The sequence below is a fragment of the Ahaetulla prasina genome, chromosome 10 (assembly GCF_028640845.1).
Source record: "Ahaetulla prasina isolate Xishuangbanna chromosome 10, ASM2864084v1, whole genome shotgun sequence".
Lineage (NCBI taxonomy): Eukaryota > Metazoa > Chordata > Lepidosauria > Squamata > Colubridae > Ahaetulla > Ahaetulla prasina.
Window position 1 is genome coordinate 12,481,679 of NC_080548.1, and position 24,836 is coordinate 12,506,514.

Genomic DNA, 24,836 nt, shown 5'->3' on the forward strand with positions numbered 1-24,836 from the left:
CGTCTATTTACAGGGATATTGTGAAGATAACATTGGAAGGAGAGTCCATTACTAGCTAGAGAATTCTGGGAGTTGAAATCCACACATTTTGAAATCTCCAAGGTTGAGAAGCATCAGAGAGAGGGGGGGAGGGAGGGATGGAGGGAGAGAGAGGGAGGGGGGGGGGAGAGAGAAGGAGAGACGGGGAGAGGGAAGGAGAGATGGGAGAGGGAAGAGAGACAGGGGAGAGGGAAGGAGAGAGGGGAGAGGGAAAGACAGACGGGGAGAGGGAAGGAGAGAGGGGAGAGGAAGAGACAGGGAGAGAGAAGGAGAGACAGGGAGAGGGAAGGAGAGATGGGAGAGGAAGGAGAGACAGGGAGAGAGAAGGAGAGACAGGGAGAGGGGGGGAGGGAGGGAGGGAGGGAGAGAGAAGGGGAGACGGGGGAGAGAGAAGGAGAGACGGGGAGAGGGAAGGAGAGATGGGAGAGGGAAGGAGAGACGGGGAGAGAAGGAGAGATGGGAGAGGAAAGGAGAGATGGAGAGGGAAGGAGAGACGTGGGAGAGAGAGAGAGGGGAGGGAGGGATGGAGGAGAGAGAAGGAGAGACGGGGAGAGAGAAGGAGAGACGGGAGAGGGAAGGAGAGATGGGAGGGAAGAGAGACAGGGAGAGGGAAGGAGAGGGAGAGGAAAGACAGACGGGAGAGGGAAGGAGAGAGGAGAGGGAAGAGAGACGGGGAGAGAAGGAGAGACAGGGAGAGGGAAGGAGAGATGGGAGAGGGAAGAGAGACAGGGAGAGAAGGAGAGACAGGGAGAGGGAGGGAGGGAGGGAGGGAGGGTGGAGGAAAGAGAAGGAGAGATGGGAGAGAGAAGAGAGACGGGGAGAGGGAGGAGAGAAGGAGAGAGGGAGAGGAGGGAGGAGAGAAGGAGAGATGGGGGAGAGGAAAGGAGAGATGGGAGAGGGAAGGAGAGACGTGGGAGAGAGAGAGACGGAGGGGAGAGGGAGGGAGGGAGGGAGGGAGGGAGAGAAAGAGACATGAGAGAGAGAGAATCACTTATTGTCCTAACTAAGATGGGAAGTCATTTTTGTTCTAGCTTAGATTACTTTAATCAATTTGACACCTTCCACAATAGGAGCTGAAGTTCAACCCACCTGGACATGGGATGAACTTCAGCTGCTATTTGGGGTACAGCTGGCGTTGGGCATTAAGAGTCAAAGCCTTGGGGAAGGGCCAAGGCTTGCATTTCTGCTTTTGCAGTCTTGTTCCAGTTGGCTTCTACATACGGAGTCTTTTATTTTTAAAATATGAAGCTGTTCGGTGGGGATAAAAAAAAAAAGCCTGAGGAAGAAGTGTGTGTGTGTGTGTGTGTGTGTGTGTGTGTGTGTGTGTGTGTGTGTGTACATAGTGCATGGAGTGGTCTGGGGAATTTAACAGATATGTTGTTATCTCCCCAGGCAATGGCCCGAGGTCACCATGTTTGGGTTTATCTTTATCATCAGGGCACCATTGTTTGTTTGTTTCTCAAAACCAGCAGGATTGGAGTAACCCTTAGGCTTAGAGTGGCAGAAAATGCTGGAATAGAGCAGTTTTGGGAGGAAAATCTGTACTGGATTCCACTAACGGGACTAATTTATAAACTATAAATATAACATTTTCTGGTTGGGGATGCTGGCATTTCAGCAAGGGCAACTACAACTTGGTTATATAGTCAGAACGAACAGAGGGCTTCAATATAGCAGCAACTATCTCTCTAAACCACGGGTGTCCAACCTTGGCAAATTTAAGATTTGTGGACTTCAACTGCCAGAATTCCCCAGCCAGTATCGGAGTTGAAGTCTACAAGTCTTAAATTTACTAAGGTTGGACACCAGGGGTGGGTTCTACTTATCTTTACTACCTGTTCACAACGGGGCCGCACGCGCGCTTCTGCGCATGCACAGAAGCTTCCTGATGACGTCCAGGTCAGTGGGCAGAGCGTCCTGCCGGTTTTGCTACCTGTTCTTGCAAACCAGTCTGAACCGGGGGCAACTGACCACTGTTGGACACCATGCTCTGAACATAAGATTGACATTATTCTGGTGAAGGTTGTTGTTATACAAAATGATGCAGGCTTGGAACAAAAACCCAAGCTTCGTTTATACAGCAAAGGGAAGTGAGCTAGAAGTGATAATTTAGGGACAGGATCTTAAAATCCTTACAGAGGACTCCAGGAAAACACTGACCCCCTCCCCTCCCAAGGTACAACTATTGTAATAAGCAGCAAATTTCACATTGGAAACCTTTAGGAGTGGAACATAAATCTGGTTTGGGTTTGATGGAAATGGAAGTTTGGGAAGGGTACCAATAGTCCACTGGGGCCAGGAGTGGTATCTCCAACAAATAAAATTTAGAAATACAGGCCCCTTGCTAGTTCATACTTGAGCTAATTCATAGGACCTAGTTCTTTCTTGAGCCTAGCCACCTCTCACCAAATGTTTCCTGCTTATGTAAGAACCGAGTAGACGCTTAAAAATCTTTTGCATTCCACTTTGCAACTGAGTCTGAAGGACACAAAAGCTGGGTAGCAAGGGCTGGGTGGTAGATCGCCACTAATCTTTTGTTTCCCCTTTTCTCTCCTCCACCTCTCAGTCTGGTCAGACAAAGAACATAATTTGGCAGCCCATCCTTCCGCTAATCTTGTTGTGTCTGCATAACTGCAATCTGTAGCCCCATCACAAAGACGGGAGGCTCTTACTTCTAGCAACTCATAAAATCCCAGACCCTCTCAGTCAGGGCTTCTGTTTTACACTATGGTGCTGCTCCAGGTGGCTTGGTCCTCGAATATCTGTTTCCAAAATGGAATTTCAGCAAAAGCAATAGAGTCAACAGCTTAAAAGACCATTCTGTTTTAGAGCTTTTTCTCCCATGCTCCTATTATGGCACAAGCATGACCCGGCACCTGAGTAATTGCCCAACCAAGTAACCTCATCGCTGCTAGAAGAAATGGGGTTTGCTCCCTGCTTATATACAGGGGACTTGCCAGTTAACGGTGGGAGTGTTTTTTGCTTCTTGGGAGTTCCTTGATCAGGCTATTGTTTACTGTTTAATTGTTTGTATTGAGTTGGTAGTTCCTTGATTGGGATATTGTTTACTGTAATGAAACAGCTGCAAGAAAACAACCAAGCTCAGAGAGCACTAAAACAGGGGTCTCCAACCTTGGCAACTTTAAGCCTGGCGGACTTCAACTCTGGGAGTTGAAGTCCGCCAGGCTTAAAATTGCCAAAGTTGGAGACCCCTGCACTAAAAGACCCCTGGCTGGAAAGTTAGTGGAAGACTGTCTTGTCCAAGTGCAAAAATCCTTAATAGATCTGGACCAGAGGTGGGTGTCGGAATCTTCATAGACCATTTGTGAATCCTTAAGGGCTGTGAATGACCATAATTCACAGCTGGCTCAATAGAAGAGGTTTCCGGGGACTAAAATTGTGGTTTATGCTTGCTCAGGAAGCCTAGGTCAGAACAGGTCACTTGCTGCTAACACATTGCGTTCCCTTCATTTACCTATGGAGATTCTCAATCATTTAGGTCATGGTTGTCCCAAAGGTCTTTTTCCAAAGGCAAGTGAACTTTCTTGGTGTTTCCTTTGAAAACGTTTTGCTTCTTATTCAAGAAGAGAATTGAAGAAGCACCTTTGGAAAAACACCTTTGGGACATTCCCTTCATTGCTTCCTCCTCCTTCAACCCATTATGGATCTTTTAATGCCTCCAAGCTATTTCCGAATATCTCATTTTTCAGGCGAGTGCTAGACCCCTGGCAGGTGACAAGGAACCTGGAGATACCTCCTCCCCACTTCACCCCATGTCCCTTTTAGTACCACCCAGTGCAGGGGTCTCCAACCTTGGCAACTTTAAGACTTGTGGAATTCTGGGAGTTGAAGTCCACAAGTCTTAAAGTTGTCAAGGTTGGAGACCCCTGATCCAGTGTGTGTGTGTGAGAGAGAGAGAGAGAGAGACTGAGGAAAGGCTGAACCTGACATTCTAAGCATCTGTCTAAATTCACCCCACCCTGCCTCACCCCACCTTAAAGACTGTAATTAATGTCCAGGAGGTGACATTCAATGGGAGGGGAAGCAAAGCCAATCCTGTTCCTTAACCTGGTCCGCAATAAATAAGTAAGGAGAAGTTCTTTGGGCTGTTCTCAGTCTTGTTGCTGCAGCAGAATATAGCTTGGCACCGAGCACCACAATTTATATAATTAACTGCCAGCTCAAGATCAGGTGGATAACGCTTCAACATGTCATCTGAAAGTGAGTTTCTGGTAGCCTGAACGTCCCTTGTTGAGAGTCACTGCCGAACTTTATGCATGAAGCATTATTTTAACAACTGGAGATTTCATGGTTTAATTAAACAAGACTCCGCTAATAATCCCAGTAAAACAGGTGCTAACGTGGCACAAAAACATATGTAGCTAAAACTGAGCTGGAACGATCTTGCTCTAACTTGCAAAGTATTTCGTAGATGGTACCTGGAAGTCGCTGAGAAGCTGTGCCTATGTGGGCCTTACATTTGCTATCTTTTTTTTTTTTTTAAATGTGCTTTCCAGAAAACCTGCTACAGAGGTGTCATTGGGAAGAGAGGAGGGTTTTAGCTAGTGAAAAGATAAGTGAGGAAAAATTTAAAAGAGGAAGATAGTGACAAATTCAAGCAAAATGACTTCGGCTATTAGCAGCATTTCAGCCCACCAATTCAAAACAGGTTTTGCTTTTAACTTCCTATTCCTTCTAAGCCTTAATGGCAAGAACACATTTTGTATACGCTTTATGAGACATTATCAAATACTTCAGTGGTGGGTTTCAATTTTTTTTTACTACCGGTTCTGTGGGTGTGGCTTGGGGGGGGGCATGGCTTGGTGGGTGTGGCAGGGGAAGGATCTCCATCCCCAACCCACTCCAGAGGAAGCTTACTGCAAAATCCCCATTTCCTCCCGATCAGCTGGGACTTGGGAGGCGGAGAATAGATGGGGGTGGGGCCAGTCAGAATTTTTACTACCGGTTCTCTAAACCACTCAAAATTTCCGCTACCGGTTCTCCAGAACTGGTCAGAACCTGCTGAAACCCGCCTCTGAAATACTTGCTTTCATATGTGGGTTTTCTATCTTTCAACCTGGTGATATAGTAACATCAACACGAATTTATGCATTCCTCCGATATCAACTTATGTGGGGGAGGGGGGTTTGGCTAAGTATTTTTAAAATGAACCTTTTGAATTCACCCATCGTAATAAACCATAATACAGGTTGTTTGCTTAGTGTTTGTAGCTGGTGATTTCTAGCTTAGCACGATGGGCAAATTCAGCCCTCTATAACAGGGGTCTCCAACCTTGGCAACTTTAAGACTTGTGGACTTCAACTCCCAGGATTCTGGGAGTTGAAGTCCACAAGTCTTAAAAGTTGCCAAGGTTGGAGACCCCTGCAGTCTATAATACAGGTAGCCTTCTATTTACACTTAATGACTATTCAAAGTTACCAGCACTGAAAAAAGCGATTTTTTTTCCACATTTTTCACACTTACGACCATTGCAGCATCCCCCTGGTCCCGTGATCAAAATCCAGGTGCTTGACAACTGACTCATATTTATGATGGTGGCAGCATCCCAGGGTCATGGGATCACCTTTTGCGACCTTCTGACAAAGTCAGTGGGAGAAGCCGGGTTCACTTAGCAACCGTGTCCCTAACGTAACAATTGCAGTGAGTCACTTAACAACGGTGGTAAAGAAAGGGTCGTAAAATGGGGCAAAACTCACTCAACACTTAGCAACAGAAATGTTGGTCTCAATCGTGATCGTAAGTCCATCTGTATATTCAGCAAAACGTACAGCATCCGACCTTCTGGTTTGTAAGCCACCTTTTATTTAACATCCCCCCCACACACATTGCTGGTGACCTTGTCTACTCGCTTTAATGATCTCTATTAAGGGCAGATCCTGAAGAGGAAACTGAAATACTTTGGCCACCTAATGAGAAGGAAGGACTCCCTGGAGAAGAGCCTAATGCAGGCAAAGATTGAGGGCAAAAGAAGAAGGGGACGACAGAGAATGAGGTGGCTGGATGGAGTCACTGAAGCAGTCGGCGTGAGCTTAAATGGACTCCAGAGGATGGTAGAGGACAGGAATGTTGTCCATGGGGTCGCGATGGGTCGGACACGACTTTGCAACTAACAACAACAACATTAAGGGCAGAGCTGAACAGACTCACAACTGCCCTGCTTTAGAAAAGCTCAGGAAGCTTCTCCAGAATTCTGCCTGGGAAGACAGCTTTTTGGCTCTCGTCTTATTCGCACCTGCATCCCCCATTCCTGCCACTGGCAAGAGGGGTGCATCAAGGGTAGCCTTACTACTAAGAAAGGAAGCGGCTACTCTGCCCTGCTTATTGAAAAACAAACACTTGCACAATCCTGGTGGGAACCCCTTTGGTTCTTCTCCATGGAGGACAGGCTGCCAAAGCATCTTGATTGCCTTGATTGTGAGCCCTCCAGCTTTGGGGGGGGAGGGGGGGCAGGTGTGGGGGGTGGCGAGTTTCATTCCATGGGAACCAGCTTGCAAAGGGTTTCCAGAGTGGCGTCAGGGGGAAAAAAAAAAAGCGCTGTGTCTCTGAATCGCCTCGGGTACTCCCAGCAAACCGCAGCTCTTGTCTCCCCCAGCCTGTCTCTTTGCAAAGGAGATGCAGCCAAGCGGGCCAGGTTTTTTTTCTCCGGCTCCTCCCCATCGATGCTTGGCAGATGAGCTCATGTTTGCCTTGGCCCACGTCCAAGGCCTGGGCTTAAAAGACTGAGAGGCAGCCAAGTTCAGGATGGTGAGAAGGTGCGCCTGGGGCAGGGGCTTTGAAAGGGGCTTTTGGCTGAGAAGGAGGGATGGCTGGGGGGAAGGGACGCCCTTTTTAGAGGGTAGCCCAGCCCTCCCCCAAGAATGACACCTTCCAGAAACATCAGGACAACCTCTCTCGGAATATTATATCCGCCAGCTGGGTGGCCTGGGACTTCTCTGCAGACTTACAACTTCTGCTGCTAAGGGAGGGAGTCATTAAGTGAGCCGTGCCTGATTTGTTGCTGCGGTCGTTAAGCAAACCACTGGGGTTAAGTTAAGCAAATCCAGCTTCTCCCACTCAAGTTTGCTTGTTGGAAGGTGGCTGCGAAAGAAATAAACAGCGGTTGTGGGCCCCTAGGCTACTGCAACTATTTAGTTGCAAGGGATCTGAATTTTGATTATGTGAACGCAGGGAAGCTGCAACAGTTATATGTGGAAGTGGTTGTAAGTCATTTTTTTTTTCAGTGCCTTCGTAACTTCGGTCACTAAATGAAATGGACATAAGTCAAGGACTACCTGTAGTCCCACTGTATTTAGAAGGCATTGATTTTGGGCAGGCTGGAGTAGACCTTCTCATAGCATGCCACCCATCTGAAGAATCCCTTGTGGAACCACATTATCCAAGCTGGTGGGTAGTTGCATGGCGCTGCCTAGCTAAGCCCAGCCTAGTGGGATAAGATTTCAACAAGTCTGAGCCTCAAACCATTCTCTAGAGCAGGGGTCTCCAACCTTAGTCCCTTTAAGACTTGTGGACTTCAACTCCCAGAGTCCCTCAGCCAGCAAAGCTGGCTGAGGAACTCTGGGAGTTGAAGTCCACAAGTCTTAAAGGAACCAAGGTTAGAGACCCCTGCTCTAGATCTTCATAGCTTAAGAGGGGCCCAGTGGAACAGCAATCCAGGGAAGCCCTCAAAGAAAATATCCTTTCCAGTATAGGGTTAAGGGACAGGATGCCCTTCTTCCTTGGCCAAACTCTGCAGGCAGGCAGAACTGTTGACAGGGGTGAGCTGCTGGGGGTTCACAGGGGTTTGAAACAACCACTCAATAAGATTCTGTGCAGTTCAGAGAACCCCAAAATCCCACTCCTGGCTGGGCCCGCCCACCCTGCCCCACCCCTCCCAGGAGTCCTCACATGGCCCGTCTTGGATGCAGATAAGTGCAGGGCGCATGCGGAGGCTCGGGGAGGGTGAAAAACGGGCCTACCGGAAGTTCGGGAAGGCTGGAAAAGGCCCGTTTCCGGCCTTCAGAGAGCCTCCAGAGCCTGGGGAGGCTGTTTTCACTCTCCCGGAGGCTCGAGGAAAGCCTCCAGAGTCCTGAGCCTGGGGAGGGCAAAAATGCCCCCCTTGGTGCAGGAGGCTGTGTAGGCCACGCCCACCATGGCCACGCCCACACAGCAACTGGGCAGAGAACCCCTTGCTAAAAATTTTGAAGCCCACCCCTGGCTGTTGATGTCACCAGCTGTGCATCTCTGTCTGCACTGGGTCCCTTCTGGAAGCTCCTTCTTTAGATGGATGCAGCTCTAATCCTCTGATCCTAAAGCAGCCTCTTTTTTTTGCCCTCTTGGAGACGGCAGTGTAGATATACAGCAGGGGTAGTCAACCTTTTTATACCTACCGCCCACTTTTGTATCTCTGTTAGTAGTAACATTTTCTAACCGCCCAACAGTTCCACAGTAATGCGCCATGTATCGTCATCTGCACATGCCTCTTGCGCATCGTGGATTGGGTTTGTGGGGTGGGGCGCCGGCTCCCAGCTCTGCTTGTCTGTTAAAGCTGGGTGGTGTGGGGGGAGATGCGTGAGCTATTCTGGGACGAGGCTCTTTTGTTTGCGGTCGCACTATAGCACCATTTAGTTTCACTTACGTAACGTCAACTAAACTTATGCGCGGGCGATACAAATAGTATATTTTCAGAAATTTAAATTGTCATGGGGAATTTTATGAAAACCTAATGAAAATGTTTTTAAATAATGCTATGAAAAGTTTTTAAAAAGTCAATTAAATTAAAAAAAAAAAAGGAAAGTGCTTCAGTATCGGACAAAACCCCTACCGCCCACCATGAAAGCTGAAATGCCCACTAGTGGGCGGTAGGGACCAGGTTGACTATCACTGATATACAGTATATGTGCCAAATTTCTATTTGAGGGAGGTGGGGGGAAGTTGCTCTGTTCTGCAAAAACCAGGAAACGCTACGTTACTGCCGAGTCATGGTTACTTGTCTACATGCATGTCCTGCTTTGCACCTCAGATGACAATTCAATTTATCAATCAGTGCTGCAGTTGAGAAATACAAAATATGATAGTAATTCAACCAGTTCCTGGCTTTGTGGTTTTGGGATTTTCCCTCCTGACTTGGAAGCCGGTTGACTGGCTGCCTGGGATTGTGTTCCAGAAGGAAGGCCAAAGACTCCACCTAAACCCACAAGTTGAGATGAACAGACTGGCTGGGTCTGAAGGGCCTGGACCAGGCTTCCTGGGCACAGTATGTGGCAGTGTGTAGCTGTCTGAAATGTAGAGGTGTTGGGGTGTTTGGAGCAAAGAGACTCCAAACACCCCATTGTTAATAAACCCATTGTTAAATTAACACTCCATTGTTAATAAAATGCATTTGTTGAAAAAGAGGCCACCAAGCTCGTTCTGATGGTTTGCTTTTAAGAATTACTATAGCTTGACTCAGGGGTTGCATGATTGTCTCACATGTAAGATGATTATGGATGACTTTCATTCTTTTGCCATTTAACAATTGATATATCACCATAGATGGCGAACCTATAGCATGTGTGCCAGAGGTGGCACACAGAGCCCTCTCTGTGGGCACATGCGCCATCACTAACTGTTCTTCTGGTTTCCAGCGCATGCGTGTGCGCCAGCCAGCTGATCTTTGCACGTGCTGGAGCCCCGGAAACCCGAAGACCAGATGGTTGGTGCACATGCGCATGCTGGTCTTCGGGTTTCCAGGGCTCCAGAGCGCACATGCATGCACATGCGTGCACAGCAGTTTGGGCACTCAGCGCCAAAAAGGTTTGCCATCACCAATATATCAGGTTGTTTAGTAAAGTCAAAGCAGGAAGCCTTCCCCGCCAGGGATTACATGCAGTGTTTTTCAACCTTGGCAACTTTAAGATACGTGGACTTCAACTCCCAGGGTTCCCCAGCCAGGGGCAAGCTGGGGAATCCTGGGAGATGAAATTCACACATTTTAAAATTGCCAGGGTTGAAACCCAGTTTGCATGTGGTAGTGATGCTACTACTGCTACAGAGGATCATGATTGCTAACACTGCAATGTAATCTAATCTCTTTTTTTGACAGTTTAGAGAATTTAATGGAGCAAACAGATATGTGGAAACCCCTCCCCCCTCTTATCTGATGCAAAATTGCCAGAATTTCCTTTCTTGAAAATTAGCCCATTGTGGAGTCCAGTTTCGACAATATGTTTTGATGGTGCTTGAATAATATCTGATTATATTCAAGAGGTGGTATTAATTAACTGCAGTATACAATTTGTACAAATATTAAATATGACACTAGGAGCAATAGGAGCAAAGGAAGGAAGGATGGATAAAGGAATGAATGACATTCAAGCAGCCGAGTTATATCATGGAACATAAGATGACTGCTTTCAGAGTCTGCCTTTCCCCTTCAACTGACAGGAATTACCTTCAAATATATTGGCTGTGTGGGTCGCGGTGGCTCAGTGGCTAAAACGCTGAGCTTGTTGATCGAAAGGTTGGCAATTCAGTGGTTCAAATCCCTAGTGCCACTAGTGCTCAGTGTAATGGGGTGAGCTCCCATGCTTCTGCTAACCTAGCAGTTCGAAAGCCTGTAAAAAATGCAAGTAGAAAAATAGGGACCACCTTTGGTGGGAAGGTAATAGCGTTCCGTATGCCTTTGGCATTTAGTCATGCCGGCCACATGACCACGGAGACGTCTTCGGACAGCGCTGGCTCTTTATTTATTTATTTATTTTTATTTATTTTTCATATTTATATACCGCCCTATCTCCCTAGGGACTCAGGGCGGTTCACAGGCAATTAAAAATACATATAAATACAAACTAAAATGACAATTAAAAAACTTATTCTATAGCCGAATTATTAAAAAACAGTATAAATAATAAAAACCCATTTAAAACCAGTAAATTTAAAATCTAATCCAGTCCCGCGCAGATGAATAAGTGTGTTTTAAGCTCGCGACGAAAGGTTCGGAGGTCCGGAAGTTGATGAAGTCCTGGAGGGAGTTCGTTCCAGAGGGTGGGAGCCCCCACAGAGAAGGCCCTTCCCCTGGGTGTCGCCAGACGACACTGCCTAGCTGACAGCACCCTGAGGAGTCCCTCTCTGTGAGAGCGCACGGGTCGGTGAGAGGTATTCGGTAGCAGTAGGCGGTCCCGTAAATAGCCCGGCCCTATGCCATGGCTTTGAAACGGAGATGAGCACCGCCACCTAGAGTCAGGAACGACTAGCACATATGTACAAGGGGAACCTTTACCTTTACTTTATATTGGTTGCAGATGACAAGAAACATAATTCCAAAAAAATCTCATTTTATTCTACCGTATGCCATAAGTATATCCATGCTTTGTTTTGTTTAATTGTAATCACTACACTGTTAATGAAGGAATCAAAAGACAGAATAGTAGTACGAAATCTTCTTGGTGCTTGCTTCTCTGTTTGAAAGTTCCTCCTGGCTCACTCACAAAAATCCCACATATCCCAAGAACCTCAGGTTGCGTGGGAAGAGCTCTTAGAACAAGTCTTCCTCTGGAAGTGGCTGAATTCTCTGCTCTGAGCAACTCCCAATGGAAGACGGTCAAGCGATATCCTGCACGGTGTTCTCTTCTCTTACTCCGCCCAGCCTTAACTTTGGATCTTGCATTTGTTGTTGATATGCAAGGATAGTGTTCGGCCAACTAACCCTTCCGTTGTTTTCTTCTTCTTCGTCTCTCCCAGCATCTTGGTAAACATGGACAACAACATAATCCAACATTACAGCAACCACATGGCTTTCCTCCTCGATGTGGTGGAAGCTGAGGAGAAGTTCCAGGTGACCCTCAAGGAACTCTGAAGACTTCAAAACCTGCACTTCTGGGGGATGATTGACAGCGGGGCGGAGTTTCACTCTCCTTCTGGCGCAAGCCCAACCCATCAGTTCGGAGTATTTGACTGGTCCGCGGCCCCGCTTTGAAGGGGGAGAAGTAACCAGGGATGGTGGCCGAACTCTACATGTGAAGAGGGTGCAGAAGATCCATTCTCAGTGTGAATGTGGAACTTCTCTCCATTATTGTTACTATTGTTGCTATTGTTATTGTTATTATTTTATACTATATTATGATGCTGGTTGTCTGCCAGGTCGAGAATTCTAACCTTTATCCCTGTTCCAAACTTGGAAGGGGGGGGGGGGGCGGAGGCTCTGTCAGGTAATAATGCCTAAATCTCCTTTGTTTTGCTTTTTTGGAAATGGTTTAGTGTCAACTCTTGGGGCCAGGAGGCATAAACCAAGTTCTAGACATGGTGAGTTTTCAAACTAGCTTCAAAGACAGCCCTGTGGTTCCTCTCATCCTACGTCCCTTCTTGCCTCAGAGGTCTGGATGTCCCCATCCAGAGCAACCGTGACTGTTTTATACATTTCTGATGCCTTTTTGTTATTTTATAAATATCCAAACATGTGCACGTGTATAAATATACCTTGTTTTATATATTGACATGGAGGAAAGTACAGCATTTCAAAACCAGCTGCCTCACAGTCCCGTCCCATCCCCCCCCCACACCTGGGTTGTCTTTCCCTCTCCCCCTTCTTCATTCATTTTTCTAACTTTTTTTTTGTTTTTGTATATTCTATTGTAATAAAGATTCAGTGACAGAAATGCAAGCCTGGCATAATGTAGATCCGAGGAGGAGGAGAAGCAGTTTTCACGATTCGTTAAAATACATTTATTAAAAGGCGTAAAAATCAAGATGGCGGTCCCAACTAGGTGATCGCATCCTTTTTGCACGGAGGTAAAAAAGAGTTTTGAACAAATGGTTGTGGTAGCCATCTTGGCTTTTTTTTTTCCTCCTGTGGAATCCCTGGTGTAGCAGTGCATTGCATCCTTTATCACTCCCCTGTGTATGTGTTTGTGGGTATGCTATCTCATATTCTTGGGGGAGAAGCTTGGACACAATTAAAATCCATTCCTACATGACCTAAGCTAATAATGGTGAACTTTTTCGGCACCGAGTGCCCAAATCAGTGTGTGCATACATGCCGGAGGCCCAGAAACTCAAAAGACCAGCTGGCCGGTGCACATGCATGTGTTTGAAACCAGAAGAGCAGCTAGCAACAGCGCATGTGTCCACAGAGATGGCTCTGTGTGCCCCCTCTGGTACACATGCCATAGGTTTGCCATCATGGACCTAAGCCATCTCTCTTTCTTCTGGGACAATTCAGGAATCCAATAGAAGGGAATATCTGTAGCTCAGAGTGGAACTGTTATGGTCCACCAGCAGCTTGCAGAGCTGGCAGCAGAGTCGGACAGTGAGGAGGCTGGGGAGGACAATGGGCCAGCCCTAGAGTCAGGGGAAGGCCCGGATGAGGGCTCTGCATTAGAGGCAGAGATGGGGCCAGGGCCATCGGAGAGTGATGCGCGGACTCCGGAGCCTCCAGAGGCAGACAGCAGAGAGGCAGAGGAACAGGAGGAGCCTGTTCGTAGTGCGCGCATGCGAAGAGCAGCTAGAAGGCAAGAACAGCTAAAGCAAAAAGGACGACTTGGGAGTAAGGCCAGGAGATGATTAGCCCCTCCCATAAGGCTTAAAAGAGCAGCAAAAGCTCTTTGGGCTCTTTGTAGGAAAGCAACGTTGCTACATTTGTTTCTAGTCTGTGTCTCTTGTTTCTGAACTTGGTGGGGCTTTGCCAAGAAAAGCCTTTGGCAGGGTGCCAAAGAAGATAAAGGTTTGTAATAAGGCCAAAGGACTTTTTCTGAAGGACTTGTTTTGGAATTAATTTGGACTAATCTGGGAATGAAGTAATTCCCAGCTGTTATAATAAAATAGGGTTGTTTAAGACTAGTTGTGTCTTTTATGCCTAAGTGAGCCTAGGTCACAACAGGAACTGTGGAGTTCCTGGTGCCCTCAGAGCTCAAGGGTTGGTTTGTTTGTTTGCAGACATTTCATGACCCAACTAAGTCATATCATCAGTTCCAGGTAACATCATCATCTTTCCCAGACAATGTCCCTTAGTTGGGTAAGGAAACATATGCAAGGAAACCACCAAGCTCAGCGAACACCGAGAACTTCACAGATCAGATTTGCTGCATTGCTGCAGGAAGCTAAATTGACTCCAAGAAAACTTTGAGAAAAATGGGCTGTGAGCAGATCCTGTCTCATTCATTCATGGCCATAATTGGCATGGCTGGGCTGGGATAAAAAGAGAAGTTAAAGAGTACATTTACCTCTGCACAATGCAGGTAATCCTTGACTTGCAACCTGTTGCTTAGCGACCATTTAACATTCCAGCGGACCTATCTGGGGTATTTACAACCTGGACTCAAATTTCCAACGGTTGGGCCCCTGTTGTGGTCAGGTCACTGAACTTTGGCCGCTTGGCAACCAGGTGCATTTATGGCCAGTTGCAGTGTCCAATGGTCACATGATCACATTTTTTTTTTTGCCCAAACCCGGCATTGACCTCTGCATTTTTTGTGACAAAACTGAATTGAGTTAGTCACATGACCAACCTGCTTTACAACTATCACAGGTCTTGAACATGCGGGCTCCGTTACAGTCGTAACTCAAGGACTACCTTTATCCCAACCTTGTCCTTGAGTTAATGAGGCTATGAATAAGAATCTTCTTTGGGGACGAAGGGCAGCTACGTAAATTAGTAAACAAAAAATAAAAAAAAATGATCCCTGACAATTGAACTTGAGGACCAAAGGAAAGGATGGCGAAGAGGAGCCGCAACAGAGGGAAGAATAAAAAGCTCCAAATTCTGGGTGGAAAATGTCCAGGAAGAATTAAGTGGAACAGGTTTGACAAGGAAAATAAAAATCCTTCCTGAATCTGAAGTACAGAAGCTTCTTGGGTGAGAAGCGAATCATTTTCGAGGAATAAAACAACATGACAGGCCAATTGTCTTTTGGAAAAGCACCTTTGATACAGCTATGACCTGGAGCAGGGCTCTCCAACCTTGGCAACTTTAAGACTTGTGGACTTCAACTCCCAGAATTCCTCAGCCATGTTGGAGACCCCTGACCTGGAGGATTGAGAATCTCCGCATACATTCCCAAATTACAGTTTTGCCCTTTTCCCAAAGAGAGCTCCAGGTTAGGGTTTCAAAAAAAAACAACACAAAATGGCAGGCAGAATGGTGTCAGCAAAGCTCTAGCCCATTTTATGTGTCAGGTATTGGTTTTTTTAATTGCCACCTACGAGTTGTCCTTGCCTTTTCCTGTTGGTTTACCAGTGAACATATAAGCAGGCATCGCAAAAGCTGGAAACGGATCTGGGTGGACATGCCTGTCACCTAACAGGGAAGCAGCACTTCAGTCTATTGATTCTGGTTTAGCATGTTCAAGGAACGTGGTCACTGCTATTTCCAGGAGGTTATGATTTCCCGCACAGTTATGCAACTTTGCCTAGGATGGCGGCCATCGTTCCTTCAACCGTTCTCCCAGGAGCTGCTTGCCCAGAAGAAAAACTACATATGACATGCTTTCATTGATACCTAAAAGGCAACAGAAGTTAAGCCAGATTTTTAAAAAAAAACAGAATAACAGAGTTGGAAGGGACCTTGAAATCTTCTAGTCCAGTCTCCAACCTCGACAACTTTAAGACTTGTGGACTTCAACTCCCAGAGTTCTGGGAATTCTGGGAGTTGAAGTCCACAAGTCTTAAAGTTGTCGAGGTTGGAGACTCCTGTTCTAGTCCAAACCCCGCCCCTTCCCCCCCGCTCAAGCAGGAAACCCTCTACCCGTGATGGCAAACCGATGGCACACAGAGCCCTTTCTGCTGGCACACATGCCATCGCCCCAGGTCAGATCTCCGTGGCGTTTCTTTTGTGAGCTTCTTTTTCCCTGCAAATGACGAAACAGAAGCTCATGAAAGAAAAAGTTCTTACCTCTTGCTGCACTGCCGGTGTTGGGATGCCCCGCCTCCTGCCAGCCAGCTGGTCTTCGGGTCTCTGCTGTGCGTGCACATGCATGTCCGCGCAGGCAATTGCATGTCTGTGCACATGTTGGTACATGCACTCATTTGTGTGTGCACACGCAGTTTGGGCATGCGCACGTGCGGTGTGGGCACTGCGTGTCTAAAAGATTCATCACCACTGCCCTAAACCATTTCAGACAAATGCTTATCCAATCTCTTCTTGAAAACGTCCAGTGTTGGAATAGCCACAACTTCTGGAGGCAAGTTGTTCCACTGGTTAATTGTTCTGTCAGGAAATTTCTCCTTAGTTCTAGGTGGCTTCTCCCCTTGATTAGTTTGCATCCATTGGTTCTTGTCCTGCCTTCAGGTGCTTTGGAGCAGGGGTCTCCAACCTTGGCAACTTTAAGCCTGGAGGACTTCAACTCCCAGAATTCCCCAGCCAGATTGGAGACCCCTGCTTTGGAGAACAGGTTGATCCTCTCTTCTCTGTGGCAGCCCCTGAGCTATTGGAAGACTGCTATCATGTCATCCCTAGTCCTTCATTAAACCAGATATGCCCAGTTCTTGCAACTGGTCTTCGTATAGCTTAGTCTCCATTAAATTAGCTCTTATAATTACAGTCCAGTCATATATTTTAAGGTTATCCCTTTTTATCGTATTAAAAATTACGATTTGGTAAGAACTTTTGGAGGCCTCTGTGGACGAAGCCTGAGAAGTTGGAGGGTCAGGGGTGAGCCTGACAACGCAAAGATGGGCATTGCTTGTTGAATGAATTATGATCTTCTGCAGTATGGGAAGATCACAATTCACTCAACAAGCAAAGGTCCATCTTTGCATTGCCAGGCTCACCCCTGATCTTCCAACTTCTCAGGCTTGGTCCACAGAGGCCTCCAAAAATTCTTATGGATGAAAAGTTAAATTATCCACCGCTAGCCATAGCTATATTGAGGGACACTGCTATAGGAGCTCTTGGTGTTTTCATATCTATCTACTGAATCTGCTCCTAGTTCCCTTCATACAAGGCACTTCACTAAATTACCATATTTTTCAGAATATAAGATACACCTATTTTTTGGGGGGGGAGGAAAACAAGAAAAAAAATCTGCCTCTGCCTCCCAGCAATTTGCCTCCTTGCAGCAAACAGTGGAGGCCGAAAATGGGGCATGCGGAGGCAGCAGTAGACAACAGCAATCCCTGCAGCCTGAAACAGCTGATGCTCTGGAGGCCGATCCAACCAACAATCAGCTGCTTGTGCCTTGTGCACAGTCACTCACGCGCTCGTTACCTCTCGCTTGGATTATTGCAATGCTCTCTACATGGGGCTCCCCTTGAAGTGCACTCGGAGGCTTCAGTTAGTCCAGAATGCAGCTGCGCGGGTGATAGAGGGAGCTTCGCGTAGCTCCCACGTAACACTGCTCCTGCGCAGACTGCACTGGCTACCTGTGGCCTTTCGAGTGCACTTTAAGGTGTTGGTTACGACCTTTAAAGCGCTCCATGGCTTAGGGCCTGGGTACTTACGGGACCGCCTGCTGTTACCGTATGCCTCCCACCGACCCGTACGCTCTCACAGAGAGGGACTTCTCAGGGTGCCGTCCGCCAAGCAATGTCGGCTGGCAGGCCCCAGGAAGGTCCTTCTCTGTGGGGCTCCACATTTTGGAACGAACTTCCCGGCTTCGCCAAATACCTGACCTTCGGACCTTCCGCGAACTGAAGACACATCTTTTCATTCGGGCTGGCTTAAATTTAAAATTTTAAATTACATAAATTTTATTGATTTTAAATTTTTTACTAATTTTAAATGGGGTTTTGGTTTTTATAAATTTTTAAAGTTCTAGGCTAATTATAATAAGTTTTTTAACTTGCATTTTAAATTGTATACTGTAGTGTCTGTATTTTATTGTTGCCTGTACACTGCCCTGAGTCCTTCGGGAGAAGGGCGGTATAAAAATCAAATAAATAATAATAATAATAATAATAATAATAATAATAATAATAATAATAATAATAATAATAATAATAATAATAATAATAATAATAATAATCAGGCTGTGCTGAAGCTGAAACTGAAACGGGCTGGTTGCTGGTTGCTGCAAGGAGGCAAATTGGGGCTATGTTCAGTGTATAAAACGCACCCAAATTTTCACCCTCTTTTGGGGGGGAGCAGGAGAAAGTGTGTCTTATACTCCGAAAAATACGGTAGGTCCAATTCTAATAGGAGCATTGGTCCAACGTTCTCTGTTTGATTTATTGACCCAAATGTGCTTTGTGAAACAGGTCCATCTGCTTAGTTCGTGGTTGACAATAAATCTCATTGAATTAGTACCCACTCAATTTCAGACACTGTTAAGAGATGAAGACTTCTGTGTTCATCTTCTCCATACCTATAACTGTGTAAATGTTTTTGTATCTTTCCCTCAGTCACAAACATTTTCCCCAGCACTTGGGTTTCCCACAGTCAAGAAGTAAATCTAAACCATGTCAGAATTTTTCATTTTGGCCCAGAATTCCTGCCAAGAAAGATTAGTCCCTGACTTGAAAATCAGTAGTGAAACAATAAGGACTTACTGCCCAAAACTCTTTTACAATCCTACCATACAGCCTATCAATGAAAACCGAATATTTTCCACCATTCAAAGGATATACAGGATTTTCAAATGATCTAAAAATAGACTCCGCCAAAACCAACCTTGTGGAATCTCTCGCTTTATAATACCGGCACCCATTTGTTGCTGATGTTGTACATGAAGGATTGTTTTTGTGGAACAGGGATATTGTAAGTGCCTGGAAGGAGAAAAAACAGAATTTTAAGGGATTGGCTTGCAGGATGCGGGCGCTCCTTCGTATCATTATGCTTCTCTCATACCCCTTGATTTCTGCATTATAGATAGTCCTTGACTTACAACCACAACTGAGCCCCAAATTTCTACTGTTAAGCAAGACAGTTGTTATGTGAGTTTTGCCCCCATTTTACGACTTTTCTTGCCACAATGGTTAAGTGAATCACTGCAGTTGTTAAATAAATCTGGGTTCTCCGTGGATTATGCTTGTCAGTGGGTCACAAAAGGGGATCACTGCAACCATCGTAAATACATGCCGGTTGTCAAACGTCTGAATTTTGATCATTTGACCATGGGGATGCTGACCTGGTCATAAGTGTAAAAAACAGTCATGTCCATTTTTTCAGTGCTGTTGTAACTTCGAGCAGCCACTAAACAAATGGTTGCAAGTGGAGGACTACCTTTATTTTTTTATTAAAAAGTTTTATTTTTACATTCATAACCAACAACTCATCCAATGTACAGTCATATACAATTAGTCGGGCTTGCCCAGTCACCACCCCCTCCTTTTAAATCTCTTCCCTCGTCTACCTTCTTCTACTTTCCAGACCTTCCTCCCCTTCTCTTATCTACATCCTCTCCTCCCTCCACCCTATACCTTCCTTCTCCCTCTTCTACCCCTCTTCCTTCCTCTTCTCCCTCTTCTACCCCTCTTCTCTTTCCTACCTCCTACTCTCTCCCCTTTTCTCCCTCCCCACCATTCTAAAATGGTAGCTGGGCAGACTCGACCCTACATTAATTATATTTATACATCTTCAATAATCCCTGTACATTAACCATCACTCCATCCTCTACCTCAACCCCCAATTCCCTCCCCTTACCCCCACCCCCACCCCCACCCCGACTTCCCAGAACAAAATGCAGGGTATCAAAACTAACAATCATAATCCAAAATAATTCCTAAATTATAATCTCTAGTCACTCCACACATAATCACACTCTCAATTCCCTCTCCTTCAAAATATATCTAATACAAAATATTTCCTAAATTTACTCATATGCTATTTGATATTTTTTTTTATCTGATACTTATTTTGAATATAATCAATCCACATTTTCCATTCTAAAATATATTTTTCTTGTGTATAGTCTTTCAAGTAAGCAGAAATTTTTGCCATTTCTGCCAGATTTGATACTTTGAGTGTCCATTCTTCAATTGTAGGTAATTCTTCTTTCTTCCAATATTGAGCAATCAAAAGTCTTGGCTGTTATTAAGTTCAAAATCAATTTAGTCTCTATAGCTGTACAATCCATAATTATTCCTAGTAGAAAGAACTGGAGTAAACTTAATCTTCTTTTCAAAATATTCTGCATGATCCACCATACTTTAATCCAAAATGCTTTAACTTTTTACAAGTCCACCATATATGGTAATAAGTGGCATCTTCACAATCACATCTCCAACATTTAGCCTGTACATTAGGATACATACATGACAACTTTTGGGGTCTAAATGCCATCTATAAAACATCTTATAAAATTTTCTCTCATATTTTGCGCTTGTGTAAATTTAACATTCCTCACCCAAAATCTTTCCCAAGTTTCCAACATTATTGGTTGCTGAAAATTTTGTGCCCACTTAATCATACAATCCTTAACCAATTCAGTCTCTGAGTCTATTTCTACTAATACATTATACAACCTCTTAATATGCTGTTGACCTTGATCTCTCATTTGTTTTAACAAATTATCCTCAGTTTGCTTAATACCTATTTTTTGATCTAATTTCCATCTAGCTTGTAATTGTCCATATTGAAACCATGTATAATTTTTCCCTTCGTCCCCCATCTTTTCTCTGGATTTTAATTGTAATTCCCCCTTTTCCATACAAAGGAGTTCTTTATAAGTAACTACCCCCATCTTTTGATATATATTTATATTTTTTATCATGTGTCTCGGGATTGCCCATATTGGAATCTTTCCATCTAATTTATATTGATATTTCCTCCAGACCCTCAATAATGCATTTCTAATTATATCATTTTTAAATATTTTATCTACTTTCTTATCATATAATAAAGAGGACTACCTTTATTAAAATAATAACCTGCTTATTTTATGAAGCTTTCTCCCTGCTCTGCAAATGCAAGGGGAAAAAAAAAACTTATGTATCATAGATGATCAGATGCCAGCAGCCAATAGAACTGCAGAGGAAGCAGTTCAGTTATGGGCTGGGTTACTTCTTCTTCTTCTTTGTTTTTTTTTCCAAGCAACGGGGCTCCAGAGCAGATGCATGACAAACAGAAATTCAAGGGGCGCAGCTGCGTCTGCATGTCAGGTGGAGCAATGTCTAGCAAATTCCTCCTTTCTCTGCAGTTCCGGGCACAGATGTGCTGCCAGGAAAGAAAATAAGTACTGACGAATCTGTGTGTAACCACAAGTTGGGACTAGAAGGAGGCGCAAGCGGCAAAGACGAAGCAGCCTTTTCCTCCACCTCCCTTTGCTGCAGAAGCTCCATAAAATGGTTCCCAGGCAGCAGAGGTGGGTTTCAGCAGGTTCTGACCAGTTCTGGAGAACCGGTAGCAGAAATTTTGAGTAGTTTGGAGAACCGATAGTAAAAATTCTGACTGGCCCCGCCCCCATCTATTCTCTGCCTCCCGAGTCCCAGCTGATCGGGAGGAACTGAGGATTTTGCAGTATCCTTCCCCTGCCACGCCCACTAAGCCACGCCCACAGAACCGATAGTAAAAAAATTTGAAACCCACCACTGCCAGGCAGGCTGTCTTCACATATCCTGCTAAACCAGGGGTGTCAAACTCAAGGCCCGCGGGCCCACTGGGTGCTTAGATCTGGCCCGCAGGGCTGCTCTGGAAACAGCAAAGGACCGACCTGCAGTGCCTCTGCCAGTGAAAACAGAAATCCATTGCAGGAGACCATTGCTGCCAAAAACGGAGCTTGGGAGCCTGTTTTTGCTGGCAGAGCGCTCAAGCCACCACAGCAGGGGTGAAATGCTCCCGGTTCGGACTGGATCACCCGATCCAATAGCGATGGCGGCGGGTGGTTCGGAGAACCGGTAGCAAAAGTTCCTGCCCGCCCCCCACACCCCAGCTGAGCTGCGCGATCATCAGAGGTTTTTTTTTATTTTTAAAAGCCTTTTTTTCCTCGGCCGAAAAAATGCTTTTAAAAGTAAAAAAAAAAGCCTCTGATGATTGCATGGCTCAGCTGGGATCGTCAGAACCCTTTAAAAGCATTTTTCTACAACCTCTTCGACCGAAGAGGTTGTAGAAAAAATGCTTTTAAAAGGTTCTGGCGATCAGGCAACTCAGCTGGGATCGTCAGAACCCTTTAAAAGCTTTTTTTCCCTCTGGCAATCCCAGCTGAGTTGCCTGATCATCACAGGCTTTTAAAAGCATTTTTTTACAACCTCTTCGGCCGAAAAGGTTGTAGAAAAAATGCTTTTAAAAGTTAAAAAGAAAAGTTGACCACGCCCACTCAGTCACATTACCCCCACACACCAAGCCACGCCCACAGAACCGGTAATAACAAATTTTACATTTCACCCCTGCACCACAGGCGCCCCCGACACAAGTGACATCAACTTGGCCATGCCCATCCTGCCCCCCCCCCGAGCAGTAGTGGGTTTCAAATCCCGGCACTACCAGTTTGCTATCAGGAACGCGAGTACGTAGAGCTTCTGTGCATGTGCAAAGTGTTTTCAATGACGTCTGGTCAGGTGGGCAGAGCCTCCCGCTGCCGCCACTACGGGTTCGCCCGAACTGGGGCGAACTGGTAGCAACCCACCACTGCCCCCAAGGTCAAACACAACCCTGATGCGGCCCTCAATGAAATCAAGTTTGATACCCCTGTGCTAACCCATCGTGGAATTTAACACAATCTAAGCACCCAGTCCAAGGCCAACCAAGCAGAGTTATGATCAGATTCACAGCTTGCATTAACCCAGGGTTTGTGGAAAAAAGTACCACTGACTGAGGTTCATAACATGCATAAAGGCTCTTGTTGGTTAGGGATGATGTGAGCTGTAGTCCAAATCATTACAGGTAGTCCTCGATTTACAACCGCAATTGAGCTCGGGATTACAATTTGAACTCATGCCGATAATTAAGCGGGTCATCATGCAACCGATCAATTTTAAGACTTTTTTTGTGTCAGTGAAGTGAACACAATATCCACAATGGGCATTTTTGGTCAGAAATTAGAAGTAAATGCCAGTTTCCTGCGAACAAAAATGTCATAAATTGTAGTCACATGACCACAGACATTGCAAATGCTGTAGATGAATCTGAGTCTTAAGTACTTTTCTTTCTTTTCCTTTTTTTTTTTTTTGGTGGTGGTGGGGGTCCATTGTAATTTTGAATGGTCACTAAGAGATTGGTCATAAGTCAATGATTACCTGTAGGAAGGTGTCTTGATTGGCAAAGATGGTATTCAGTATGAAGTGAAAGGCTATGGGGGGGGGGAAACCAAGGAGGCTGTAGGAGATGACCAGGCTCAGCCCGAGGGAGGGGTTAAACCTGTCATCAGTCACGAGTCCCTTCGCACCCACAAGAGATCTAAATCCAGCCCACCTTGAACTCCTTTCTATTCTTATCTCCCGCTAATTTCCCTTGACTGTTAGTAGTTCAGATTCTTATAGAGAGCTTACGCTTGCAGCAAATCATTTGAACTGCCTGGATCTCCTGATTTCCCTGGTGCTGGGAGAGGCCTTGAGGCCATTGAAAAGACAAAGCTGGGAGTCTTTTCAGATTTGCAATTAGGGGGTCGTGATTCTACCTGATCAATTCTACAACGCTTTTTCACATTTCTGTACTATCAAGTCCACTGGAGTTCATAAAATCATAACGTTGGAAAGAAACACTGAAGCCTTGAGGGGTCCCATTTGAAAAATGTGAAGGCAGGGGCATCCATGAGGTGGATCAAGAAGGTTGACAGCAGTCTTGATTCCCAGCATACTTTTGAACTGATCTGTCCCTGCAACACATTTTTGTGAAAATAGACTCAAAACAGAGACAATATTATGCCAGCAGTAAGATTTAAACAATAACCCTCCAGAGTTGAAGCAATTTACATTTATAAACCTCCCATAAGATTTATAAATTATAAAGGAAAACAAGTATTAATAAAGATGTTTAAAAATTCCTTCTATATTTTTTTTATTCCTTTCTTAAAGGAAAGCCATAATTGTTTCTTTAAAAAAAACTATTTGGCTTTCCATGGGCTTTGAAACGTTTTAAAAAATCCATTTAAGCCCTTCTCATATTTTAGGATGTGTAGCTTATCCTCATAATTCCAAATATTCAGGCTAGAAACTCTATTACCAGTGATTAATGACCACTTTTCATAAATCAAAGGCAACATTGCCATTGTCTTCAACTCAGACTCCACATTCATCTGTCAGAAGGACTTAAGAGATTTTTGGTGTCCTTTACTTCCTTTAATGGCTGAAGGAAATATTATGTTACCACTTGGGACTGATTGCTCACAAATCTCAAACATGCTTTAGCCAATATCAACTCTTGTGGGTTTTTTCCCCCCCAGGTGATATCTTGTTCCTATGTGAAGGAATATTCAGAACTGGTTAAAAGGACAAGGAAGTGGGTAGGAGTCTTGAAAAACATCTTATACTGCCCTTCTGCAAATGCAGGATGTCCTTGACTTACGACACCAATCGTGGCCAGAATTTCCATTGCTAAGCAAGATGGTTGTTAAGTAAAGTGACAGCAGATTGTACAATATTTTTTTTGTGCCCTGACTATGGAGCAGTTAGGTGAATCGCTTGATTGTTAAGGGAATCTGGCTTTCCCCATTTTTTAAAAAAATTTGCATTTATATCCCGCCCTTCTCCGAAGACTCAGGGCAGCTTACACTATGTTAGCAATAGTCTTCATCCTATTTGTATATTTATATACAACTTATTGCCCCCAACAATCTGGGTCCTCATTTTACCTACCTTATAAAGGATGGAAGGCTGAGTCAACCTTGGGCCTGGTGGGACTAGAACCTGCAGTAATTGCAGGCAGCTGCTGTTAATAACAGACTGCATTAGAAGTCTCAGCCAAAGAGGCTCTATTGACTTTGCTTGTCGTAAGCCAGCTGGGAAGATTGCCAATG

The 24,836-nt window shown here is 45.2% G+C and overlaps 2 protein-coding genes across 4 annotated transcripts in view; one reads left to right on the forward strand and one right to left on the reverse strand.

The window, feature by feature from the left end:
• Positions 1–11,897, forward strand: part of GRHL3 (grainyhead like transcription factor 3) — a 72,126-nt gene extending 60,229 nt beyond the window's left edge. For both annotated transcript variants that reach the window (XM_058196172.1, XM_058196173.1), the window contains exon 16: positions 11,758–11,897. In XM_058196172.1, the coding sequence (XP_058052155.1) occupies positions 11,758–11,872 (115 nt within the window). In that variant the 3' untranslated portion in view covers positions 11,873–11,897. The remainder of the gene's footprint in view (positions 1–11,757) is intronic.
• STPG1 (sperm tail PG-rich repeat containing 1) overlaps positions 11,895–24,836 on the reverse strand; it is a 47,557-nt gene continuing 34,615 nt past the window's right edge. Inside the window, exons 9-10 of one of the 2 annotated variants that reach the window (XM_058196174.1) lie at positions 18,617–18,711; positions 11,895–12,026 (exon numbers count right to left, since the gene is read on the reverse strand). In XM_058196174.1, coding sequence (XP_058052157.1) covers positions 18,635–18,711 — 77 coding nt within the window. In that variant the 3' untranslated portion in view covers positions 11,895–12,026; positions 18,617–18,634. Of the gene's footprint in view, positions 12,027–13,752; positions 15,509–18,616; positions 18,712–24,836 lie in introns of those variants that run through there. The other variant, XM_058196175.1, reaches the window with a different exon arrangement.